We start from the raw sequence: 21,337 nt of genomic DNA on the forward strand, positions 1-21,337 counted from the left end.
CCCCCCCCCCCCCCCCCCCCCCCTTCCCCCCTCCCCTTCAACAAAAAAAAAAAAACTTATCCCATACTTTTCACAACGACTAGTAGTACCTTTCTTTAATATGCCTTGTAACGTAAACCAACACATATAACACAAAATTAATATTGAATAGGTGATTAATAATTCTTAAAACTTAATGTATTGCAAGAAAGAACCTTCACCATCTTTGTGAGGACAACAAAATACGACTAATCTTTTTGAAATCAAAATCACTAGTTTTGGCATGGCTCATGTAAAGCCCAAGTGAGCCCAAATAAATTCTGAAGATTTTATCTTTAAAAAAGCTCGTGAACGTATGCATATTATATTTGGCCTACATAGTTACTTTTCAAAACTCGGGAAAAGCATCGGTCAAGGACCTTATTTGCACCACTAGTATCATTACCTTCTAAAAATAAAAACAAAGAGCAACAAAAGATAACTATTGAGGTTAAACCAATGATCAAAAAGACCGATAATTGACTAACTTGTTATAGAGGAAACAAGACATTAGTAATACACTTCTTATAGATGTGTTCATGATCAATATTGTCCAATAATATTATTATTAGTAGAGATGAACTATTTGAAGCAACAAAGTGTTGTCTTTGGAAAATATCATAACTATAGGTATGTTATAACCAAAACAAAATTGCATAATGAAAGTTTAGATTGCCAATTTACAAAAGATTATGAAACTTGAGGATCATTCTTATAATTCACTCTATATTTATTAAAAGAATTGTACTAACAAACATCCAACAATTGGTCAAAAAAAACATAAATGCACATTTACAAAGGACCTTCATGCATCAAATCCATTGGAGTCCCTACCAGGATCTTGACAAGGTGAAAAGGATTGTCATGATAAATTTATAGGGACAAAACATGTCAAATAATCCCCACCCCTAGAACCTACTACTACCCCACCCCACCCCCCACCCCACCCCCTATTTCTTTCCCTGTCCGCAAAAATCATATGTAGTACAATTCCCTTATATCAATCAAACATTAAAGCAATTGAAATTTTCCCAAAATAACTTCACCTACACTTGAAGCAATTTAAATAAAAGGAGTCATAATGTATAAATCAAAATCTGATCTTGATATTGTTTCATGTAAAGAGGGGGACCCGGATGAGTCGTCCGATACTCCGATCTTCGGGATCAAATAACTTTATAATCCTGTTGGAAAATGTAGGAAAAAGTTAGCACATGGTCACATGTAAGTCGTATATAAGGCTATACATCAATATGCCATTTCTTGAATGAAATAAAAGATTCTTTAATGTTGTACATTGTACAACATAAAATATGTTTTCAATTGAATGTTTTTGGTTTGACCAATAGTTTCTTTGTGAGGAGGCAAAGGGGGTATTGGATGTACGTTTTCAGTAGCTTGATTATTGCGACTTGAACAATATATAATCATTCGATTATAGATACATATAGTTAGTCAATTTTACCTTTATCTCAATAATGAGTTTTCTTACAACTTGTTGCACGTGTCTCACTCTCTCTAAATCTTATTGAACTTAAATAATCAGAAAATCATGATCATAAATCATGTTTTACCTAATTACCATGACTTACATAACAATCTTCTTGAGTTGTATCTAATCAAGTAATGCGTTGAACAGGCTCAAAATCATAATCATAATTACCATGACTTACATAACAATCTTCATGAAATAATTGAATTGCAAGCTTAAAATCAGGTAATTAAGTAGTAGTTTAAGATATTTATCTTCTTAATCTTGTTACTTTTTCACTTTCAACTTTATTACTCTTCTTTATTCTTCCCTTTCAATTTTATCCAAACTTATCACTTTTTTCAAACAAGTTTGGATTAGCATTAATGGCCAAAAAGTTTTGTTGCGATATTGGTCCATTTTGATTTGAATTTTTATAAAATGAAGATTTTGCTCCTTTCTATTTGTTTTTTGCTTTTCTTTTTGTTTTTTAATTATTTTCCTAACTAAAAAACAAAATAAAACTCTCTCTCTCTCTCTCTCTCTAAGAGAACGTCATCACCCTCACTCCCTCCCCCAAGCTTCACTCTCGCGGGAAAGCCTAACCACTGGCATAAAAGATGAACACCACTGGTAGAAAAAGATCGAAGCTCTGACACCAAAACCCTAACCCTAAAACACTACAAATAAAATGACATTTAGTGACATACACTTTTAATAGCATAAGTTTTTTATGCCACTATATTATGATTTTAGTGGTGCCATATTTTATATGCCACTATAAAAATTGATAGATTTAATGACGTTTAATATTTTATGCCGTTACTATTCACATGTATTAGGGACATAATGACACTAAAAGCTATAGATTTTATGTTATATAGATAATTATGTACGATTGAATGTTTATTTTTTATGAATTAACCAATCTTTTTATGCTACTACAGGTATTATGGTATTAGTTTTTTATTTCAATTCTATTTATGTGCTTTACTTATACGTCTTGAAGAGGTTGTTTATTTTCATTTCCCTTTCTTTTTTCCGATTTTAGTCGACGATCTCTCAGTGGAAAAAAAATTAGGTGAGAAAATATTTTAATTAGGGAAGAGCTTTTGAAGAGGGAAAATCCACAACCTCTCTTCCCAATTCATCAATCATCGACATGGTCTTTCGTCGGCATTGCTCAGCACTCATCTGCCTTGTTCCAACCGTATCTCCCCTGGTTCGAGATCAAGGTATAATTCACAAGATATACATGACTACCAAGAAGATTACTTGACATCTTCACATGCCAGATTGTAATCCTGAAGGGAAAATAAAAAATTGGAGAAGTAGAAAAACATAGAATTAGAAAGGAATGTTATATTGTATTTGAATTCTCTTCTTATTTGATTTTTGAACCTATCCTTGAGGATGAGGCTCAGATCTAGATTGGACAAGAATCTAATAATAATAGCGATGGTTGCAGATAATGAGCATATATCCCCTCTTTTTGAATAATCGATACTATATTTTTGTCTAATTGTCGCCTCAGAAAACGATTCTGATGTTCCTCTTGATAAGCCATCCACCTCCCTATGGTACTCTATTCGCTTTTCTGCAAAAGTTCAGGATTTACGAGAATCGATCGGTACTCTCTAAACGACTTGTGTTTCATATGCCAATGTGCACTTTTGAACTATTTCAGAAGTCAAACCATTCCTTTTGATTACTTATTCATATGTTCTCTTCCTCGTGATAATATTCGACATGAATGAAGTTCATTATGTTCTTAAAATTGATAGGTTATTGGAAATTGACAGGTTAGAGGCTTATGATCCTAACATTTGTGAGGATTTATCAACTTATACATAATGTGAATGTTCTAAACTCTTAAGAAGGATTTATGAGGGTAATAAATCCATAAGGGGCTCAAGTTTATCACCACTTTTTATGAAGTTGTTGGTATGTACATATATGTTTTCAAGCATATATATACGTTTCATATCATGTATTTAGTATGATTTATCTTTTTTAGGTTTCGTTAAATTTCATGGACCATACTACATGTTGCTAATTACACAAAGAAGGCTAATTGGCTCAATTGGTGGCCACATAGTATATGCAATCTCCAAGACCGGAATGATAGCTCTATCGGATTCTACAACTCAGATAAATTTGACTACCTTTGACTACTTGGAGACACAAAAATAGGTAATGTTTTTAATTACTTCATACATTGCATTCATTATTGTACTTTGTTTATATTAAGGTTTTTTTCTTATTATAGATACAAGAAGCTACTATGCATGGTGGATCTTACAAAGGACTTCTTTTTCTATCATTCAGTTGTACAAAATTGTGGATGTGTACTACTTTTTTGTCACAAAAAACTCTACGCTTGAATATTAAACCATATATTATGTGTATGATTAATCAGTTTCTTTGAACTAATATATGTTTTTGATATAATCTGTTAACTGACATTAATCTTTTAGTATCAAGGAAGGACCAAAACTATGAAGCTACTAGACTTCATTTTAGAATCTTGCCAAGATATATGGGAAGCCCATCATTATATTAAACATAATAAAGGTAATGTTTCAATTTCTTACCTATATAATCTTTTTTCTATTTTCGTATAATTTCATATTATTTCTTTAACAAACAAATGAAACAAGGCCTCAATAGTCAATCAAGCGTATTGAATCTGCTAATGCAATTAATTCAATTAATATAGGTCTATCTAAAGAAAAACATCTCAAAATTCTTATTTCTTCACTAGGATATATACATACATTCTAGAAGGTTAACTGCTTTTTCTTTTTATTTTTTATTTTTATTATTTCAATTTCCCTTTCACCTTGCTTTGTGTTTTTTATTTATCGTTATAGTTATTAATTATTAATATGAACATAACTCCCAAGTTTTTTCCTTTTACCCTTGTGCCTAAATCAATGTACCTTTGCTAGAGTGACATTATGATCTGTAATAAGATACTATCTCTACCTTTTCTACATCTCTTTGACTCTTTCATTTCTTACTAACTGGAAACTCCTTCCTTTTCTTATTAGAAAATTCAGAATCATTATCATTATATATAGTTCATCACTAAACCTGATAGAGGTTCTCGGTTGTTAGGGCAGGGCAAATATTTCACTTTGCATAGAATTAACGTACGAATCATCTTCATCCACCAAACATAGATTTGAATTGAAAAGCAATACAAATTATGACATCTTTTTTAATAATAAAAGTTCATGTGGTATATATAGGAACAGTAAATTGGGGTTTCGCTTGCTGGAAAGAACTCTATGTAGGCCTTGGCATAAGATCAACTAAGAGCATGGTTATCTGGGAATCAAATTTCTATCTAGTAACTGGCTCATTCTACTAAGTTTTGTGAATCTTATCATTTCATAACTAGTTCTTACAATTCTTATCAAACCTCATGTAATATTTGAAAGTTATATCTGATTGCATTGAGCAGTTTCTTGATAAGTATTAATCATATATTTTAGGTTATATGTATACAATATATATGATGGTTGATGAAGCTCATTCATATAAAGGGATCATTTGGATGCCATGTTGCTCTTACTAAGAGGCTTCGTAGACTGAATTTTCATTTTATATGTTCTAAAATATAGATATTTTTTCTCCTACTATACTTATGCATGAAAATATTTACCCTTACATGCTACTTTTATATTTTTAGGTTATGAGATCGATCCATGATTTATGTTTTGCACCACAACATGTGCTATAGATTCTGGAACCCTCTTTTAGGCTTGAAAATTGTGAAATTATTGATAATGTAGTAATCATTTATATATATGTTTTTTGAAATTTACAAGTTATCAAGACAACTATAAGTAGCAATGAATAAATACAAATCCATGGTTGAAAATATAAAGTAATTTATATTTCTATTGTCTAAGCTGAAATGAAGTAAATCCATATAATAAGTTAAAGAGTATCGAATACTGCTTTGACTTAACTAACACATTTTTTTGGTTGATATGATGATCGGATTTGAATTTTTTGGCAAGAAAGAACTATGAGATCTTGGAGGACTAGTTATGTGGAAAATTAGCCATGTTTGTGATTGGTGATTTGTGGTAAACACATAATAACTCACTTCCATTTTTAACAATGTATGTTACTCAAAGAATAATGGAATATAATTTGATGAGACTACTTTTTTAATGTGCTGCTTACGTGGTTACCTTGAGCTTCTTGTTGATTTGTCATAGTAGACAACAAGTGAAGTTGAATTGAACTTAAAAGCTGTGAAAGATAGGCTTTATAGTGATAATAATGGCTTAGAAAGCCAAACAAATAATTATTTGAATATCTAACCGTTTGCAACATTGGAAAAACATTTAATTTTTCTTATAGGTAATGTTTGTTTTAATGGAATGATGGAAGGAATGGAAATGGTTATTCTATTGAAATGAAAAGAAAAATGTTGTTTGTTTCGTTAAACAGAATGAAAATTTATTTTATTTTATTTTATATTATTGATAAAATTTTTGTATTTCATAATATATATATATATATATATATATATATATATATATATATATATATATATATATATATATAGTTTTATGGCAACTAAAAAAGTGTCACTAAAGATTATTTTGTCAAATCAGGCATTAATGACATAAAATATATGCCATAATAAACATTTTTTCTATTGTGACAAATTAAAAAGTATCACTAAAAGCCTAAAAATTGCAGTGACAAAAGCAAAAGGTGTCACTAAAAGTCTTTAGTGTGAGCATTTCTAGTGACACTTATTATGTGTGTCGCCGATTCTATAAGAAGCTTTTAGTGACAACTTTTAGGTGGTTTTAGCGGCACTTTTTATGCCACTAAATGACATTTTTTTAGTGAAAGTTCCAGGCTGCGACACATAGATTGAAGCTATGGATTGTAGTGGCGACAACCTTTGAAAACCTTATGGTTTCATGAAACAAGAATGGTGGCAGCCTCTAAAAACACTAGGGTCTCCTTTTATTTTTCAAATTCGATTGAAGCTCACTTGAGGGTCGTTTGATGGAGCAAGGAGAATTGAGAGATGGTGGGGACGGTTAGAAACGGTGGTAGGGCTTGTGTTTTGTAAAGACAAAGCTTGTTGATTCTTAGGTGGCAGATCTGAAACCCTCGTTTGCAAACCCTCATTACCCATGAACACCGACAGTACTAGTGCTTGTGTTATATTCATCTTGAAACCGCCATCATTTTCATCAATTTGGATTTCCACCTAACCACAACATCACCATCTTCATTGATTTGGATTTCTGGCGCTAGATCTGTTTGTCACTAACGTATGTCGTTGGACCACCAGCGTCGCCATCTTTGTCAGCAAACCCTACTTTGTTGCCACCTTCGTTTCATCTCTGATGTTTCATCATTAACAAGAGTTCAGATCTGTTCGTTGGACTTCAGACCTAGTAAGCTCACTTTTTTCGAACAATGGCATCTCCATCTTCCTCAGTCTCGCCGTCCTTATGTTATGTTAATCTTCAAATAGTCGTCGCCTCATGGCACCCCTCCTTACGGATATGTAACACCCATCAAATCATCATTGGGATCGAAGGGTTTGCTGAGGAAGATGGTCGCCTGAGAAGGTGACGTGAAATGGGTTTGTTGGGGAAGATGGCAACGACGTTTTGATTCTTCGGTGGTGGTCGGGAGATGTAACTCATATCGACGGTGGGACTAAAGGCGGTGTTGGTACTGATCGGTGGTCATGGTGACGTTTATAACTTTGACTGGTGGTGATATTTTTTTCTATGTGTGTGTGTGTGTGAGAGAGAGAGAGAGAGAGAGATTATTTTCTTTTCTTTTATTTTTATTTTTTAGTTAGGAAAATAATTAAATAACAAAAAGAAAAGCGAAAAACAAATATAAATTGACAAAATCGTCATTTTATAAAAAAATCAAATCAAAATGGACCAAAATCGCAATAAAATAGAAACTTTTGGACCATTAGTGTTAGTCAAAATTTGTTTGGCCCACAGTAGCAATTTTCGACATACCACAAGGACCATTCTTGCAATTTTGTCAATATTACAGTGTTTTGACTCCGTATTGGCAGAAACTTTACGTTTGGAGAAATTGATAATGTTTATAATTATTTATATTTTAAGGCTTAATCATATCTGCATAAACATGGAGTTTTCCATAAGAAAACATATTATTTAGATAAATGTAAACTTACCTAGCTACCCATAGCTTTAATCCACTAATCGTATTATTCATTATTCATATGATAATAATCACTTCGATAATGCATAAAAGGAAAGAAGGTGCCATCATGCATTCCACTTCAAGACCTAGAAAACATAGTCAAATTTGATCATAATTTCCATAAGTTTCTTTAAATTTTATAATGTAACCAATTCCTCCATAAAACCACAACCCAATTATTCCATTACTTGCTCAAATTTTCACAAAACCATCATAATTGCATCAATCTAAATTCTTAAATCTAATTCTTACACAACATATCACAACAACAACAATACAAATCAACTTAAACCCCTTACATAAAGATCATGAAGTGATGATACCCTTTAAATTTCATGATGTTCCGATGCTAGAAAAATTCTTCAAGCAGGAAAATGCAAACTTTTACCCGTTGAAAAATTGAATCTTGATTTTTTCGATTTAGTGCATGTATCTCCCTCTTTATCATAAATAATTGTGTAATTTGAGCTACTTATGTCCCTAAAATAGCAGAATTTATCATCACTATAATTATACATCTCTTGTGTACTCCCCAAACCACTAACAACTAAATTCCCTTTCACAAGCATCGAGCCTTGACCATTTTGTATGTTTTCAAGAACACTTGATGAAGATTTAGAACCAAAATTATCGATCTTTTTCTCATTGAAACCCAAAGTAACATTCGCCACCTGATCATAGCTTTTGTTTCCTTTGTCTAGTGTATCCGAGTAAATATAAAAAGAAAAAGTTTTCAAAGATTTTGTGTTATGAACAAAAGATGGAATCTTGGAATCCACACTATCATTAAACTCGATTATTTGGTTCACAATTTGTAAATCCCCATTTTTCGACATCACCATGATGTTAGTGTAATTGAAATCCTGTTTTGACTCGGTTACTATCTTCCCAAATGACGATTCTACCCATCCACTTGACTTTATTGACCTTTGGACACTAGTAAGAAATGTCCCATTAAGACCCGTGAAATTGGACACCAAAGATTCATGAAGTGGAGAGATTTTTTGATTCAAAAACATCCCTTTTGTCTTCTCACTCTTTGCATCCAACCATACATGTAAATTTGCATCAATATACCAAACATTCAAAGCATTTGTGACACCAAAACCAAAATCATGGAGTTTTCCATTTAAAAGTGCTCCAAGAAATGGAGTGATTTCAATATCATATGAAGGGAGATCGAATGATCCAATCCCTGTAATTGGTCTCCATAGTAATGGATTAACACCTCCTGTGAAAACTACAGTGAAAGGCCAAACTGCACCAATTATTTTTCCATCTAAACTTACAATAACCTCTCTAAAAGGTCCATCACCAGGATACCCAGATAAATTATTAGCAGAAATATAGTCGTTAGGGAGATTTGTAGGCCAAAACTCATCGTTTTCATGAAATGAGACATACACTTCAAGAACAGCTCGATATGCATTTTGGGGAATCGCAAACTGTTTTGACTTTACATCAGTTGAATTCTGGATTTCGAACCATAATCCATCGTTCCCTGGTAAGTTTCTTGAAATGGGTATGATCAAATCAGCCCATTCGTTATGGGCATGATTCGAATTAACAGGTTTCTTCTCGAAGGGATAATAATGAATACTAACATTCACATGGTATACACCAGTGTAAGTACTATCAATAATATTGCCCAAATAAACATCGAGTGTTTGTGTTTGATTCGACATAAGCAATGAATAATACCTAGTAATGTCCTTCTTCACAGTCCAAACAATCCCGGTGGCTCTAGGTTCAGCTGTGCAGCTTCTGAGCAGCTCAACGCCGCCGAGCCAAACCCCAAAAATCCGATCGAATTGACGACCTTTACATGTAGCTGTCCATTCGAGAACAATTTTTGCAAAATCGGTTGATGGGCAATTAAACGGCGGGGTGTATTGGGCGGAGACTGGTGGACTGCCGTAAGTATATCCGAAATCATGTTGTAGAAGAAGGGTTGAGCAGGGTTTTGTGTTTGGGAGTTGGATGGGTTTCGTTACTTCAAAGAACGTGGTGGGTGGGATGTCGTTAGTGGTGGTGGGATCGGAGGTGAGCTGTTGCCGGAAAATTGTGGCTTTAGGAACGGGATTGGCGGCGGAGATTTGGGAGAACGACAGGAGGAGGAGGAGGAAAGGAAGGAAGCTGGAAGCCATGAGAATGGTGATGATTTTGGTGGAGAAAGTGTGATTCTTGTAAAGATCGGTAGGGGAGAAAAACAATGTTAGGGTTGGAGTGTAGCGTTGAGATCTGAGATTTTAGAGGGAAAAATCATAACAAAATCAATTCGTGAAAGATAAGGATCCACAGACAATTTAATGTATATTTTAAGATTAATGATAAAATTAGCATACTGCGTTGTGATTGGATAGTTCTTTAATTTTAAATCATCTAGTAAATTAGATTTTAAATTTTGTGATATTCATTGATTTCCCCGGTAGAATAGAGTATACTAATCTGACCCGTAAAAATTATATTTATAAAATTAATTAAAATTTTATATTAAAATTTAAAATTATTAATAAATTATTAATTAAAGATATTTTTAGTTATATATAGTTATAATTACGTTATAATTTGCATTAATTTTAGTTTAATTTTTAATCTAATACTATTAATTTAATATAATTAAAATAAAAAAATTTAATATTTAAAATTTGAAATGAAGAATAAATAGTTTGATAATAATTTGATAATAGCATCACATTAATTAAAATGTCTAATACCATAACACATGATAAAAAAAAAAATTATTCTTTTATTGAAATTAGAATTAAATTTATATGGTTATTAATTGTTATGTTGGATTTGATGCGGTAAAATTAATATGTAGGTTTTTTTTAAGTAGGTTTGTCGTTATTTAGCTTAATGCTTTGTAAGCTACATTATACGATTAAAAGCCTTTTCCCTTTTATTTTCAAAATATGATCAGAATTTTCTTTGGTATCGATATCAAAATCACTACACTAGTAATTATATTTGGGATTATGAGCTAAATAAAATAGTAAGTTGCGATCGTGGATTAATAACAAAGACTAAGAAACTGTGGACCGATGCAAATTTTGGCAAAAGATGTATGTCTAATATTTGAACGATACCAGTTGATTTTTACTCAAACTGTGTACCATACCAACTACAGTTGGTATGAATTTTTTTCTACCAGTACCGTACCAACTATACTTGGTACCAACTTGTTTGGCTACCAATAAGTTTGGTTGGTACAATTTGGTAATTATATATTACCAACTTTGTTCAAAATTTCAATTGTAATAGTTAAACACTAGTAACGATACGGGACACTTTTCTCGTCGAGTAATATAAATTAGTAAATTAACTATTCTAGTTACTAAAAAAAATAAGGGATTTTTCATTTTTTTTATCTAATCTGGTAATAACTATTGATTAAATCTAATGTCTAATATCATAATTTTTAAAATCATAAACAATAAACACTTGACATTTAAAAATACTATTTCGTTATATATATATATATATATATATATATATATATATATATATATATATATATATATATATATATATATATATATATACATATATATATATATATGTGTGTGTGTGTGTGAATTGGTTGGTACGGTAATACCGTGGTATTTAAAATTTAATACCGTTACGGTACCAAGTTTATTGAATTGGTACGGTACTACCAACCAAATATGTTGGCTACCAAATATATTGGTAACCAACTTTCTTGGTTCGGTTGGTAATATATTGGTTGGTTCTCCGTGGTACATATTTGACAGCCCTATGACTTATCGTAACTTCAAGGTAACAATGTTTCTCTTTTAGAGCATTTTATTGTTTAAGTGTTTTATATTACTAGGTGTAAAACTCGTGTATTACACGGGTTAATTAAAGAAAATAAAATATTAAAATATAAATAATAAGTATTTTTTAAAATAAAATTTTAAAATAAGAAATGAAGAAACATATTAATTGCAATTTATTATAATATTTATTACATTTGATACTTTACATATATAAGTATAAGATTATGCGACTTTTTAATTTAATTTAAAATTTAAAAAAAAAAAACCATAAATTGACATGTGGATATTATTTATTTTAAAAATACCACAAAATGATAAGTGTCAAAACTCATGAAAGATTGACATATGACAAAAAAATCTTCATTTATTAAGAAGGATTTGGTTGTATTTGCAGCAGGAAAGTACTTATGTAACTACATTATACGATTAAAAAGGTAGGCCTTGAATTACCACCAAACTACTTATTTACTAAGAAGGATGTCAAAAAGGATCGTATCTTGAAAAAATCTAACCCATAAATTGGCTTCATGTTTATTTTCAATAAAAATAATTGGCTCAAAAATTAATGGAAATAATTTGGTTTAATGCAAATCTACATCTATCTTTTATGATAAAAATGAAGGGAACTAAAAAGTGATAGGAAAAAATTATAGGGAAAAGTTAGCTTGAAAAAGTAAAATTGTCATTTTATTCAATAAAGTTAGTCATAATTATTTTTTTCTTAATATATGTGTTTTTTATCTGTAAACTATTATTTTGAGATACATGAAGTATTTGTTTAAAAAATCATGGCAGGGGCGGTGCGGGGATAGGGATGTAAAAAAGTCATGTGGGACCCCGATCCCGTGGGGGCCCCGTCCCGTATGGGGCATTTGTTGAAAAAAAATCGGGGATGGGGACGGGGGCGGGGGTCAGAAGGGGAATTCGGGGGGCGGGGGCGGGGTGCAAAGGATGAAGATTTTGGGGGCGGGGGTGGGAGAACATGAAAATTTTGGGGGCGGGGGCGGGGGATGCATTCCCCGTCCTGTTTGCCCCCGTTGACGTCCTTATGCGGGGGCGGGGATGGTATGTTTCGTCCCGAACCTCCAATGGGCTCTCCGTTAATATATTATTTATATTAATATATATTAATTATATAAATATAAAAATAATAACAATGATTTTAATCTTCCAAAATTCAAGAAAATACCATGTTTTTAAGTTGTTCCTGTAACGTTTCTAGATAATATACTGCTTTTGTTTTTAACATGTAAATTTTAACATAAATAATTGTTTTTACCCAAAAGATATCTTCTTTTCGAACAAAAAAAATTAGCCAAAAAAAACAATTTCTTTTGCCATTAAAAAAAAGACACACACACACACAAATGAGGGCGGGGAAACGGTGACAGGGGTAATCCGGGTATTCGAGAGCGGTGGTGGGCATGGGGAGGCTAGAGATTTCGGGGACGGGGGAACAGGAGAATTTTGGAGGTGGGGAATAAATTTGTTGCTGATGTTCATTCAAAAAAATTTCTGGAAATTATGTTCTTAATGCTCTTATTATTATTTTGTTGTTGAAGAAATGAAGATAAATGGGAGAAGAAATTTTTTTTTGGAACGGCACAAAAATATTATTAAAAAAACAAAATCTAGTAAGAAGCTAGAAAAGTTACATGAGAGAAGTAGCAAGATAGGGATTATGAAGCCACTCCGTCCAATTTTACCTTACCCTACTACATCTATTAGAAATACAAAAGAATGATTTCTCAACAACGTCATCAAAAATACACGATTTTTTTGGGAAGAGGGACTTGGCGTGCAGGATCAGGTTAGTAGGAGAAGGACTCGGCGAGTCTGTGCCATGACTCAGCGAGTCCAGTCAATTGGAAGTTGACTGTGACCAAGGAGTTGACCTTGGACTAGGGGTAGGTCAGTTATTTGATCTGAGGGTATTTATGTTGGATTAGTGTCTAAGTCCATAACTATTTTGGTATGTACTTGACCCGATGGTGCATGGTCCTTTTAGGTTGCCTTCACCAAAGCAACTTGATATGATGAATTATGGAGAGAAAGGATTAAATGTGATTTATTAGTATATTATGGGAATAATATATTAAAGGAGAAATCATATTGTTTAATTAATATTAGTCAATAATTAATTGGTAATTAGTTTTGTGACTAAAAGAGATTAATTAAACTTAAGGGACTGGAATTGTAATTATAAGATAATTGCAATTTGGGCCATGGATTGCCTTGTATCAAGGGTTGGACGAATTCTATGGGGAAGCCCATAAGGAAATCGTCCAAGGGCTTGATTAAAAGGAGTCTATAGGTTCCTTAGGGCTGAAGCATCCAAATTAGGGTTTCCTTGTTAGATAACCCTAATAGCCCAACTATATAAAGACCCCTTAAGGCTAAAAAACGTGGCTAGGCCTCTTGTTAGGGTTTCTACACGTTTTTGGCAGCCTCCAACCTCTCTCCTCTTCATCCTCTTGCTTATGGTGTTTGTGAACCATTAGAGGAGTGACACTTGTGACTCTAAGCCTTCCAAAGTCAATACAAGGAGATTTGGGATTGTTATTGCTACATAACAATCAAGGTATGATCTTAAACCTAATTACATATTAATATGATTACTTGTATGCTAGAATTAGGGTTTATAGTCATGGATTCAAAGCATGTACAATAGAGAAACCTAGATCCAAGCATTAGGGTTTGTATGAGCACATAGGATGTCTTATGACCAAAACCCATCAGTGGTATCAGAGCCTAGCTTGGTTTCAATTGTATTGATGCATTGTATAACTGGAAAATTCGATTTTTTGGATTCTGGAGGCTGGACTCGCCGAGTCCATGCAGACTCGACGAGTCCATGCCTGACTCGACGAGTCAACTCGTCGGATAATGCTTATCTCGGGATTTCTTGCTGTTTTTGCATATGGATAGTTACCTTATCATGTTAGATCAATATAAATCCGATTTTATGATATATATGACTATATTCTTGATCTAATTAAAGATAATTATCAATTAATAAGATAATTGTTTCCTTATAAGATAATTGATTAATTATTTTGAGTAAATTGATAAATTGTTTTGCAAGAAATCATTAAACAAATCAAATATGGATAATTATGTAATTAAATGTTAGTATAGATTATTTGTTATTTGATCCTTGTTGTTATGAAAAGTTTCATATTTTGCCCTTTAGGTTTTATAGTTTAAATTTGAACCCAAAAGTTTTGAAGTTTTGAAATTTAAATAGTTAAAACCCTAATGTTTTGAAAAAGGTTTCAAAATTTGCCCTCAAGTTTTGGAATTTAAAAGTTGATTAAAAGTTTAATTAGAAATGTTAAATTCTAAAACCCTAGTAATGTTTTGAAAAGTTCAAATCACACCCTTATGGTTTTATTAATTAATTAAGGAGTATAATTAAAAGAGATTTAATAAATCCATAAAAGTTTAGGTTAACCATTTAATTGAATTAAAAGTGTAATTGTTAAAGTTAACCACATAGTATTTTAAAAGTGTAAAATGCACCCTATACTATATATAACATTAAAAGTCTAACATTATATATATGTATAAGTAAAAGTCAGTCTTACCGTTAGTAGGCCTCATTCACGAAGCTGGTCTATAAGGGGTGTTTAAGGAAATTGCCTATAAAATGGCGATTAAATGGGTATCCACTCTTACCCACCGCACTCTTGACTAGTGGAGGGTCGTTAGTCGAACGGGTAGGATAGGACGAAACCTTCCATTATAAGTATAATGAAATACAAAGTAACTAAATGTTTTTCTAATTCCCAATCTTAGTTACTTAGGCAAAAGTGAATTGATGCAATTCCATGAAACTACACTTTGTGCCCTTGCAAAGACGTTAGTGGAGCGTGTGTGGTTTACCGTCACACTAAATGGTTCTAAGCAAAGGTAGCAAAGGGTGACTCAATGTTTGTCATAGTTCGGTAGAGTGTGTGTGGTTTACCGGCACATCGAATAGATGATTGTAACATGTGAGGGAACCATGTAGTTTGCATGGTTATTCACACCCGCTTTGTGATCCTCGGCATCCCAGTCACAAACAAGAGGGGCATATCGAGATTTAAACATGCCATTGAAAGTTAAATGAATCTCAAAGGATCTAGGAGTTTTCATAGATTTAAAACTTAAATTTTTTTTCGTTTTTCATGGTGGAAATTAGTGAATCGTCATTCACTTACCTTCAAATATTCTGCAATTAGGGTTACGGCATCCCTCTCCCAAGTTGTAGAATATTGTGTTGGGTCCTAGCCTTAGTATTTCATTTGGGTGATTTACCAAGGACTCAATCAATCAACTAACTTGAATTCGTTTTTCTCCCGTTTTGTAGATGTCAAAGTTCGACAACTATGGTCTTCCTGAATCCCGTGGAACAAGTATTCCACATGAAGATGATATTCCACGATTCGATCGAGGAACAAGAAATCATGCTTCACTTCCTCCTCCTCCTCCAATTATTCTCCCTAACCCACAAGATTGTAAAATTGAAAGGTTCAATATCACTCAAGCCCTTTTGGCAAGTAAACATAAAGAAGGAAAGTCGGTGTGTGCACATATCTTAGGGATGAAGTCACACTGTTGGGATCCGTTGTCTGTGAGGAAATGGCTGTTGATTGGGTTCTTCAATCACTTCCTAACTCATATAGTGAGTTCATAAGAGAGTACTATATGATGAACCGCGACGTGACCCTTATAGATCTCACCTATATGCTTATTGCTGCTGAATCAGCAATGGTTTGGCGCAATAGAAAAGCAAAGTTGATTGGTGAATCTGCCTTCGAGACCTCTATGGATATAGACAATGGCAACGAAAGACATGCTATGATTGAAAAGATTTATCATAAGAGAAAGGCGATGTCTGAAGTAGTTCCATGTCCTATTCCAAAAAGAGTCAATTTGCTTTTATTGCCAAGAGAAGGGGCATTGGAGACGAAGCTGCCCTATTTACCTAAGAGATCTAAGAGATGGGAGAGTCGAAACGTATGGCTCTAATTTAGGTAAAATCCATTGACTAACTCTTTTAAGCTTCATTCTAGATTCTGAATACATAATGTGATAAGATTACAATTGATGTTTAGAAGGATCAAAGAAAAGAAAAAGAAGCTTAAGGGAAGAAGTGAGCAGAATCTAACCGTGAAGGAATGGATTTCGATCGCGTTTCTCGAAGATTAGATTCTTGAGCTACTACTTAGAGTTAGAATTAGATTGCTAAGAAAGATGTATTAGCATAAGTTTTTCAATGAGTTGCATTGTAAGGACAAATTTTTCCGCAATAAAATAAATTTTTGATTTTAAATTTTATTTATTTATCCTTACAATGGCGTGTATGAAAAAATTGATGTTAAAATTATTAGCAATAATGGATTTGTTTCTTATTGTGTTATGGAAAGTCAAGAATTTACCAAATAGGGAGAGTTTCTCATCGCCCAAGTTTCAATTGGACAGAAACTTGGAATCATGCAACTTGGTTGCACGATGAATGAGAAATTTCATATTTTGAAATTAGACTAATTCATTGACAAAGTGTCAAGTGAAGGACTAGGAAATCGAGTACACAAAGTTGTGTGTTGATCAAGTTCACCATAAGAGTAACAAAGATATTCATCATGATTTACTAAAGGCTTAGTAAATATGATTACACTTACAAGATTAAGTGTAATTTTGAATTGATTAAAGGGTTTAGATCAATAGCAAAACGAATAAGAAGAATCCAGTAGGCAGAAAGATAAGAGTTTCTCCATTCTAAGAAGAAGGGAGAGTAGCTTTTATGCTTTATGATAGGTCTTAATGATTAAGAACCATATCTCAATTGATCCTCTAAGTGAGTCTTGGTACAATTGTATGTCCAAGAAGAGGAATCAAAGATTGAAGAAATGGTCAAATCAAGAAGTCAATCATACTTCGTTCCAAAACAAGTCTTAAAGTCAAGATTGTGACATTGAGTGAATAGTATTAAGAAGGTTTATAACATTCATCAATTGTGGAAAGTTGTGATGTCTTGGATAAGACAAAGACCAACTAAGACCAAAATTATGAAGTGTTTTGTTTTGATAAAAGCTACACTAACTCTTGAATATTTGTTTGTCAAGAAATGTTTTGATAAGAGAATCGTATATGTCAAGGAGTCAGTGGGAGTCTTAATAGTCTTGAAAAGTTTCAAGAACAAATCAAATAAACCTTATCGATCATCACTAGCACACGAGTTGAGGTTTACAACCTATCGTGAAGACATTATTTTGTTTCTGTGCCAATCCAATCGAGTTAATTATGCATGTGAGTCCTATGAGTTCTCATTTGAATGCATAAAAGGTAAGGACCTTGATCAATGGAAAGTACATTGATAGGAAAAGGTGAGCTGCTTAACTACTTGGAAGACGTGGTGGGCAGCTGTGCTACCATAAGGCAAGAAATCAAGATTAAGAAAGTTCGATCCATATGAGTTTGAATTTATCGTAAACTTTGGTTTTTAACAAATTCACATGGATAGGAACACATACACCGTTTAAATCTAAGTGTCATAAGATTTCCTCCTTCATGAAAATGATTGTGAGAAAATGCTTTCACTAAGAAAGATTTTAAGAAGATAGTGATTGTAAAATTGCATTCTTGAATTCGATTATGGTTACGGCATCCCTTTCCATAATTTAAGGTTTGGCAATTAGTCTTAATTGTTTAGACACACATATGAACTATCGAAGGCAAAGGTGTATAAGTTCAAGAAGCCTTGATAAAAGATTATCAAAGCACTAAGTATTAGAAACATGAACTTAAGAAATTCAATAAGTATTGTTTTTCTGAAAGTTAAGATGTTTATGAATACATGTCGAAGCTAGTGGGAGCATAAGTGTTATGTTTTATAATAATCGTCATGATAGTGGGAGCATAAATGTTATGATTGTATGATTATTAAGGCACGTATTGTATAGTTGGCAATATTAATTATAGAAAACAAGAGTCATACTTTGCAAAGTTGTAAGAGTTGAAAGGTTGTTTTGCTATAACTAAGGGAGAGAATATTATGCTTCATTTCAAATCTAAAGGATTAGGTTGAGAAATGTTAATAAACTTAGTCAAGGGTACATAGTGTGTTCTTAAAATTTTGATTATGATTACGGAATTCCTTTTCACAATTCGAATTTTGAGAACATAGCAAATAAAACGTTGTGCATCGTGTCCCATACACTTCGGGTATAGGATCGATTGCAAATGCTTTAATATTTGACCATTCTAAAATTTTCCAAATGTCTAGCGCATTTAGAGGGAAAAGGGATTAGAATTGGTTTTGACAAATATAATTAAACAAGTATCAAAGGACAATCCAAAGTTCGACGAGGATTGGTTGCTTATGAGTAGTTGGAAGCATGGTATTAATGGACCATATTGACATTATGATGAATAGAAAAGATTCTATTAAGAAATTAGTTGTCATATGGAAAATATGGAAGCGTGTCCATATTGGGAAGTAAATATTGAAAATCTATGACTAGATTAGAAACCTCTATGCAAAAGGATGTTCAAATGAATGTACTTTGAGTGAGAGACATCGTATTTAAGGAATTGTCTTGTAACAATCTCCGATAGAGGACTTTGTAATATCATTGACAATAGTATTTGAGACTTTGGTGCAGTGACATTACAAAAGGATCGTTGCATAAAGTGTTAGAATCTAGTATATTCTATAAGTAACAAGAATTTGATATTCTTACACTTAAGAAAATGGATTTGGAGTTGTAAAATGAGAATGATTGGAAATGTGTTCAATTTGTCTATTTCACAAAAGTAAGAACCATAGGTAAACATTGTGTGCATGTTAGGAGCATGGGACAAGTGTAATAATTCAAGTAAAAAGTTGATTACCCGAAACGACAAATAATGAGTAATCGATATGGTGATAAATAAAACGTGTTTTGTTTATACTCAAAGGTTTGAGGCCATATGGGATTAGTATTATTCTTGTGTTTCACCTTGCATGTTTTGACTTCCAGAATAATTGAGTTTATTAAGAATAATCGAATTATTCGAACGGGCCACAGTCGTTCATATGTTGGAAGTAGATACGAATGAAGATTGTCGTGAATTGGTGTGTGGATTGTCTAAAAGAGTATTAGACATAAGCAAATGTTTGCTGCAACGTTCATGAGTGCTTATGAATATGATTTGAGCATTGGATTAAACCCACGCTCACTTGGATCACTATCTCGAGTGATTAGTGAGACGATAACATCTTATATTCTTGAAACCGAGATGTGTGAGTTGTATCTTGCTAATCGGTTGCACATTGATAATATGTAAACGCACTAGTAACTTGGTGTTATAAAACATATTGTTGTGTGTGATTTGGTTAGTGAGTGCAAGCAAGCATAGTATCAAAGTTTATCCGTTCCTTTTATCCAAGGTAGGATAAAAGCGATATCTTTGGGCTCCTCGATGGTTTAGTGATGACAAACGTAAATGCTTGGTCGGGCTAGGGCTAATTTGATTTGTTCAGTTAGTCTGTCGTTATAAATCAGAAATCGAGAAGTAGTACAAAGAGAATGATTAAAAATCATATCTCAGATGATATCTAGAATGGAGGAATATATGATCCCTTATCTAAGGACACGCGTATCTGATAGGATCAGAGTTGACAGCGACTTTGGAAAGCTACGATTGCAGATCGGGATCTGAAGTCATACGTATAATAGTTATTAGACTTATCCAAGTGGGAGACTGTTGGATTAGTGTCTAAGTCCATAACTATTTTGGTATGTACTTGACCCGATGGTGCATGGTCCTTTTGGGTTGCCTTCACCAAAGCAACTTGATAGGATGAATTATGGAGAGAAAGGATTAAATGTGATTTATTAGTATATTATGGGAATAATATATTAAAGGAGAAATCATATTGTTTAATTAATATTAGTCAATAATTAATTGGTAATTAGTTTTGTGACTAAAAGAGATTAATTAAACTTAAGGGACTGGAATTGTAATTATAAGATAATTGCAATTTGGGCCATGGATTGCCTTGTATCAAGGGTTGGACGAATTCTATGCGGAAGCCCATAAGGAAATCGTCCAAGGGCTTGATTAAAAGGAGTCTATGGGTTCCTTAGGGCTTAAGCATCCAAATTAGGGTTTCCTTGTTAGATAACCCTAATAGCCCAACTATATAAAGACCCCTTAAGGCTCAAAAACGTGGCTAGGCCTCTTGTTAGGGTTTCTACACGTTTTTGGCAGCCTCCAACCTCTCTCCTCTTCATCCTCTTGCTTATGGTGTTTGTGAACCATTAGAGGAGTGACACTTGTGACTCTAAGCCTTCCAAAGTCAATACAAGGAGATTTGGGATTGTTATTGCTACATAACAATCAAGGTATGATCTTAAACCTAATTACATATTAATATGATTACTTGTATGCTAGAATTAGGGTTTATAGTCTTGGATTCAAAGCATGTACAATAGAGAAACCTAGATCCAAGCATTAGGGTTTGTATGAGCACATAGGATGTCGTATGACCAAAACCCATCAATTTATGAGTGGCTAATCTATGTTTATGGATTTGTAGCCGAAGGATTTCCGGTGCAGCAGTCAGACATCCGACAGTCAGACTTTTGGTAGCTACTTTTCGAGGTGAGTTTCCTACCAGTAGGAACGGGTCTAAGGCACCAAGGCCAGCCTGTATAGACGATATGATAGTATCGGAGTGTGGGTAGAACCCGTATCTCATAGTTGTGTTTGATGATGATATATGCTAGTGTGGTAGAATTGTTTATACTTGTTGTTTGTGTGATACTTGTATGTTATGGTTTAGTAGTGGAGTGTG

General features: G+C 33.0%; 1 protein-coding gene across 1 annotated transcript; it reads right to left on the reverse strand.

The window, feature by feature from the left end:
- Positions 1-7,889: 7,889 nt before the first annotated feature.
- LOC145014828 (peptide-N4-(N-acetyl-beta-glucosaminyl)asparagine amidase A-like) lies at positions 7,890-10,010 on the reverse strand. The gene has a single exon (XM_078973263.1). It carries the CDS (start codon positions 9,874-9,876, stop codon positions 8,092-8,094), a length of 1,785 nt encoding a protein of 594 aa, XP_078829389.1. The 5' UTR covers positions 9,877-10,010; the 3' UTR covers positions 7,890-8,091.
- Between the last annotated feature and the right edge of the window lie 11,327 nt (positions 10,011-21,337).

This window comes from Lactuca saligna, chromosome 9 (genome assembly GCF_052625555.1).
Source record: "Lactuca saligna cultivar CGN05327 chromosome 9, ASM5262555v1, whole genome shotgun sequence".
In the NCBI taxonomy this organism is placed as follows: Eukaryota; Viridiplantae; Streptophyta; class Magnoliopsida; order Asterales; family Asteraceae; genus Lactuca; species Lactuca saligna.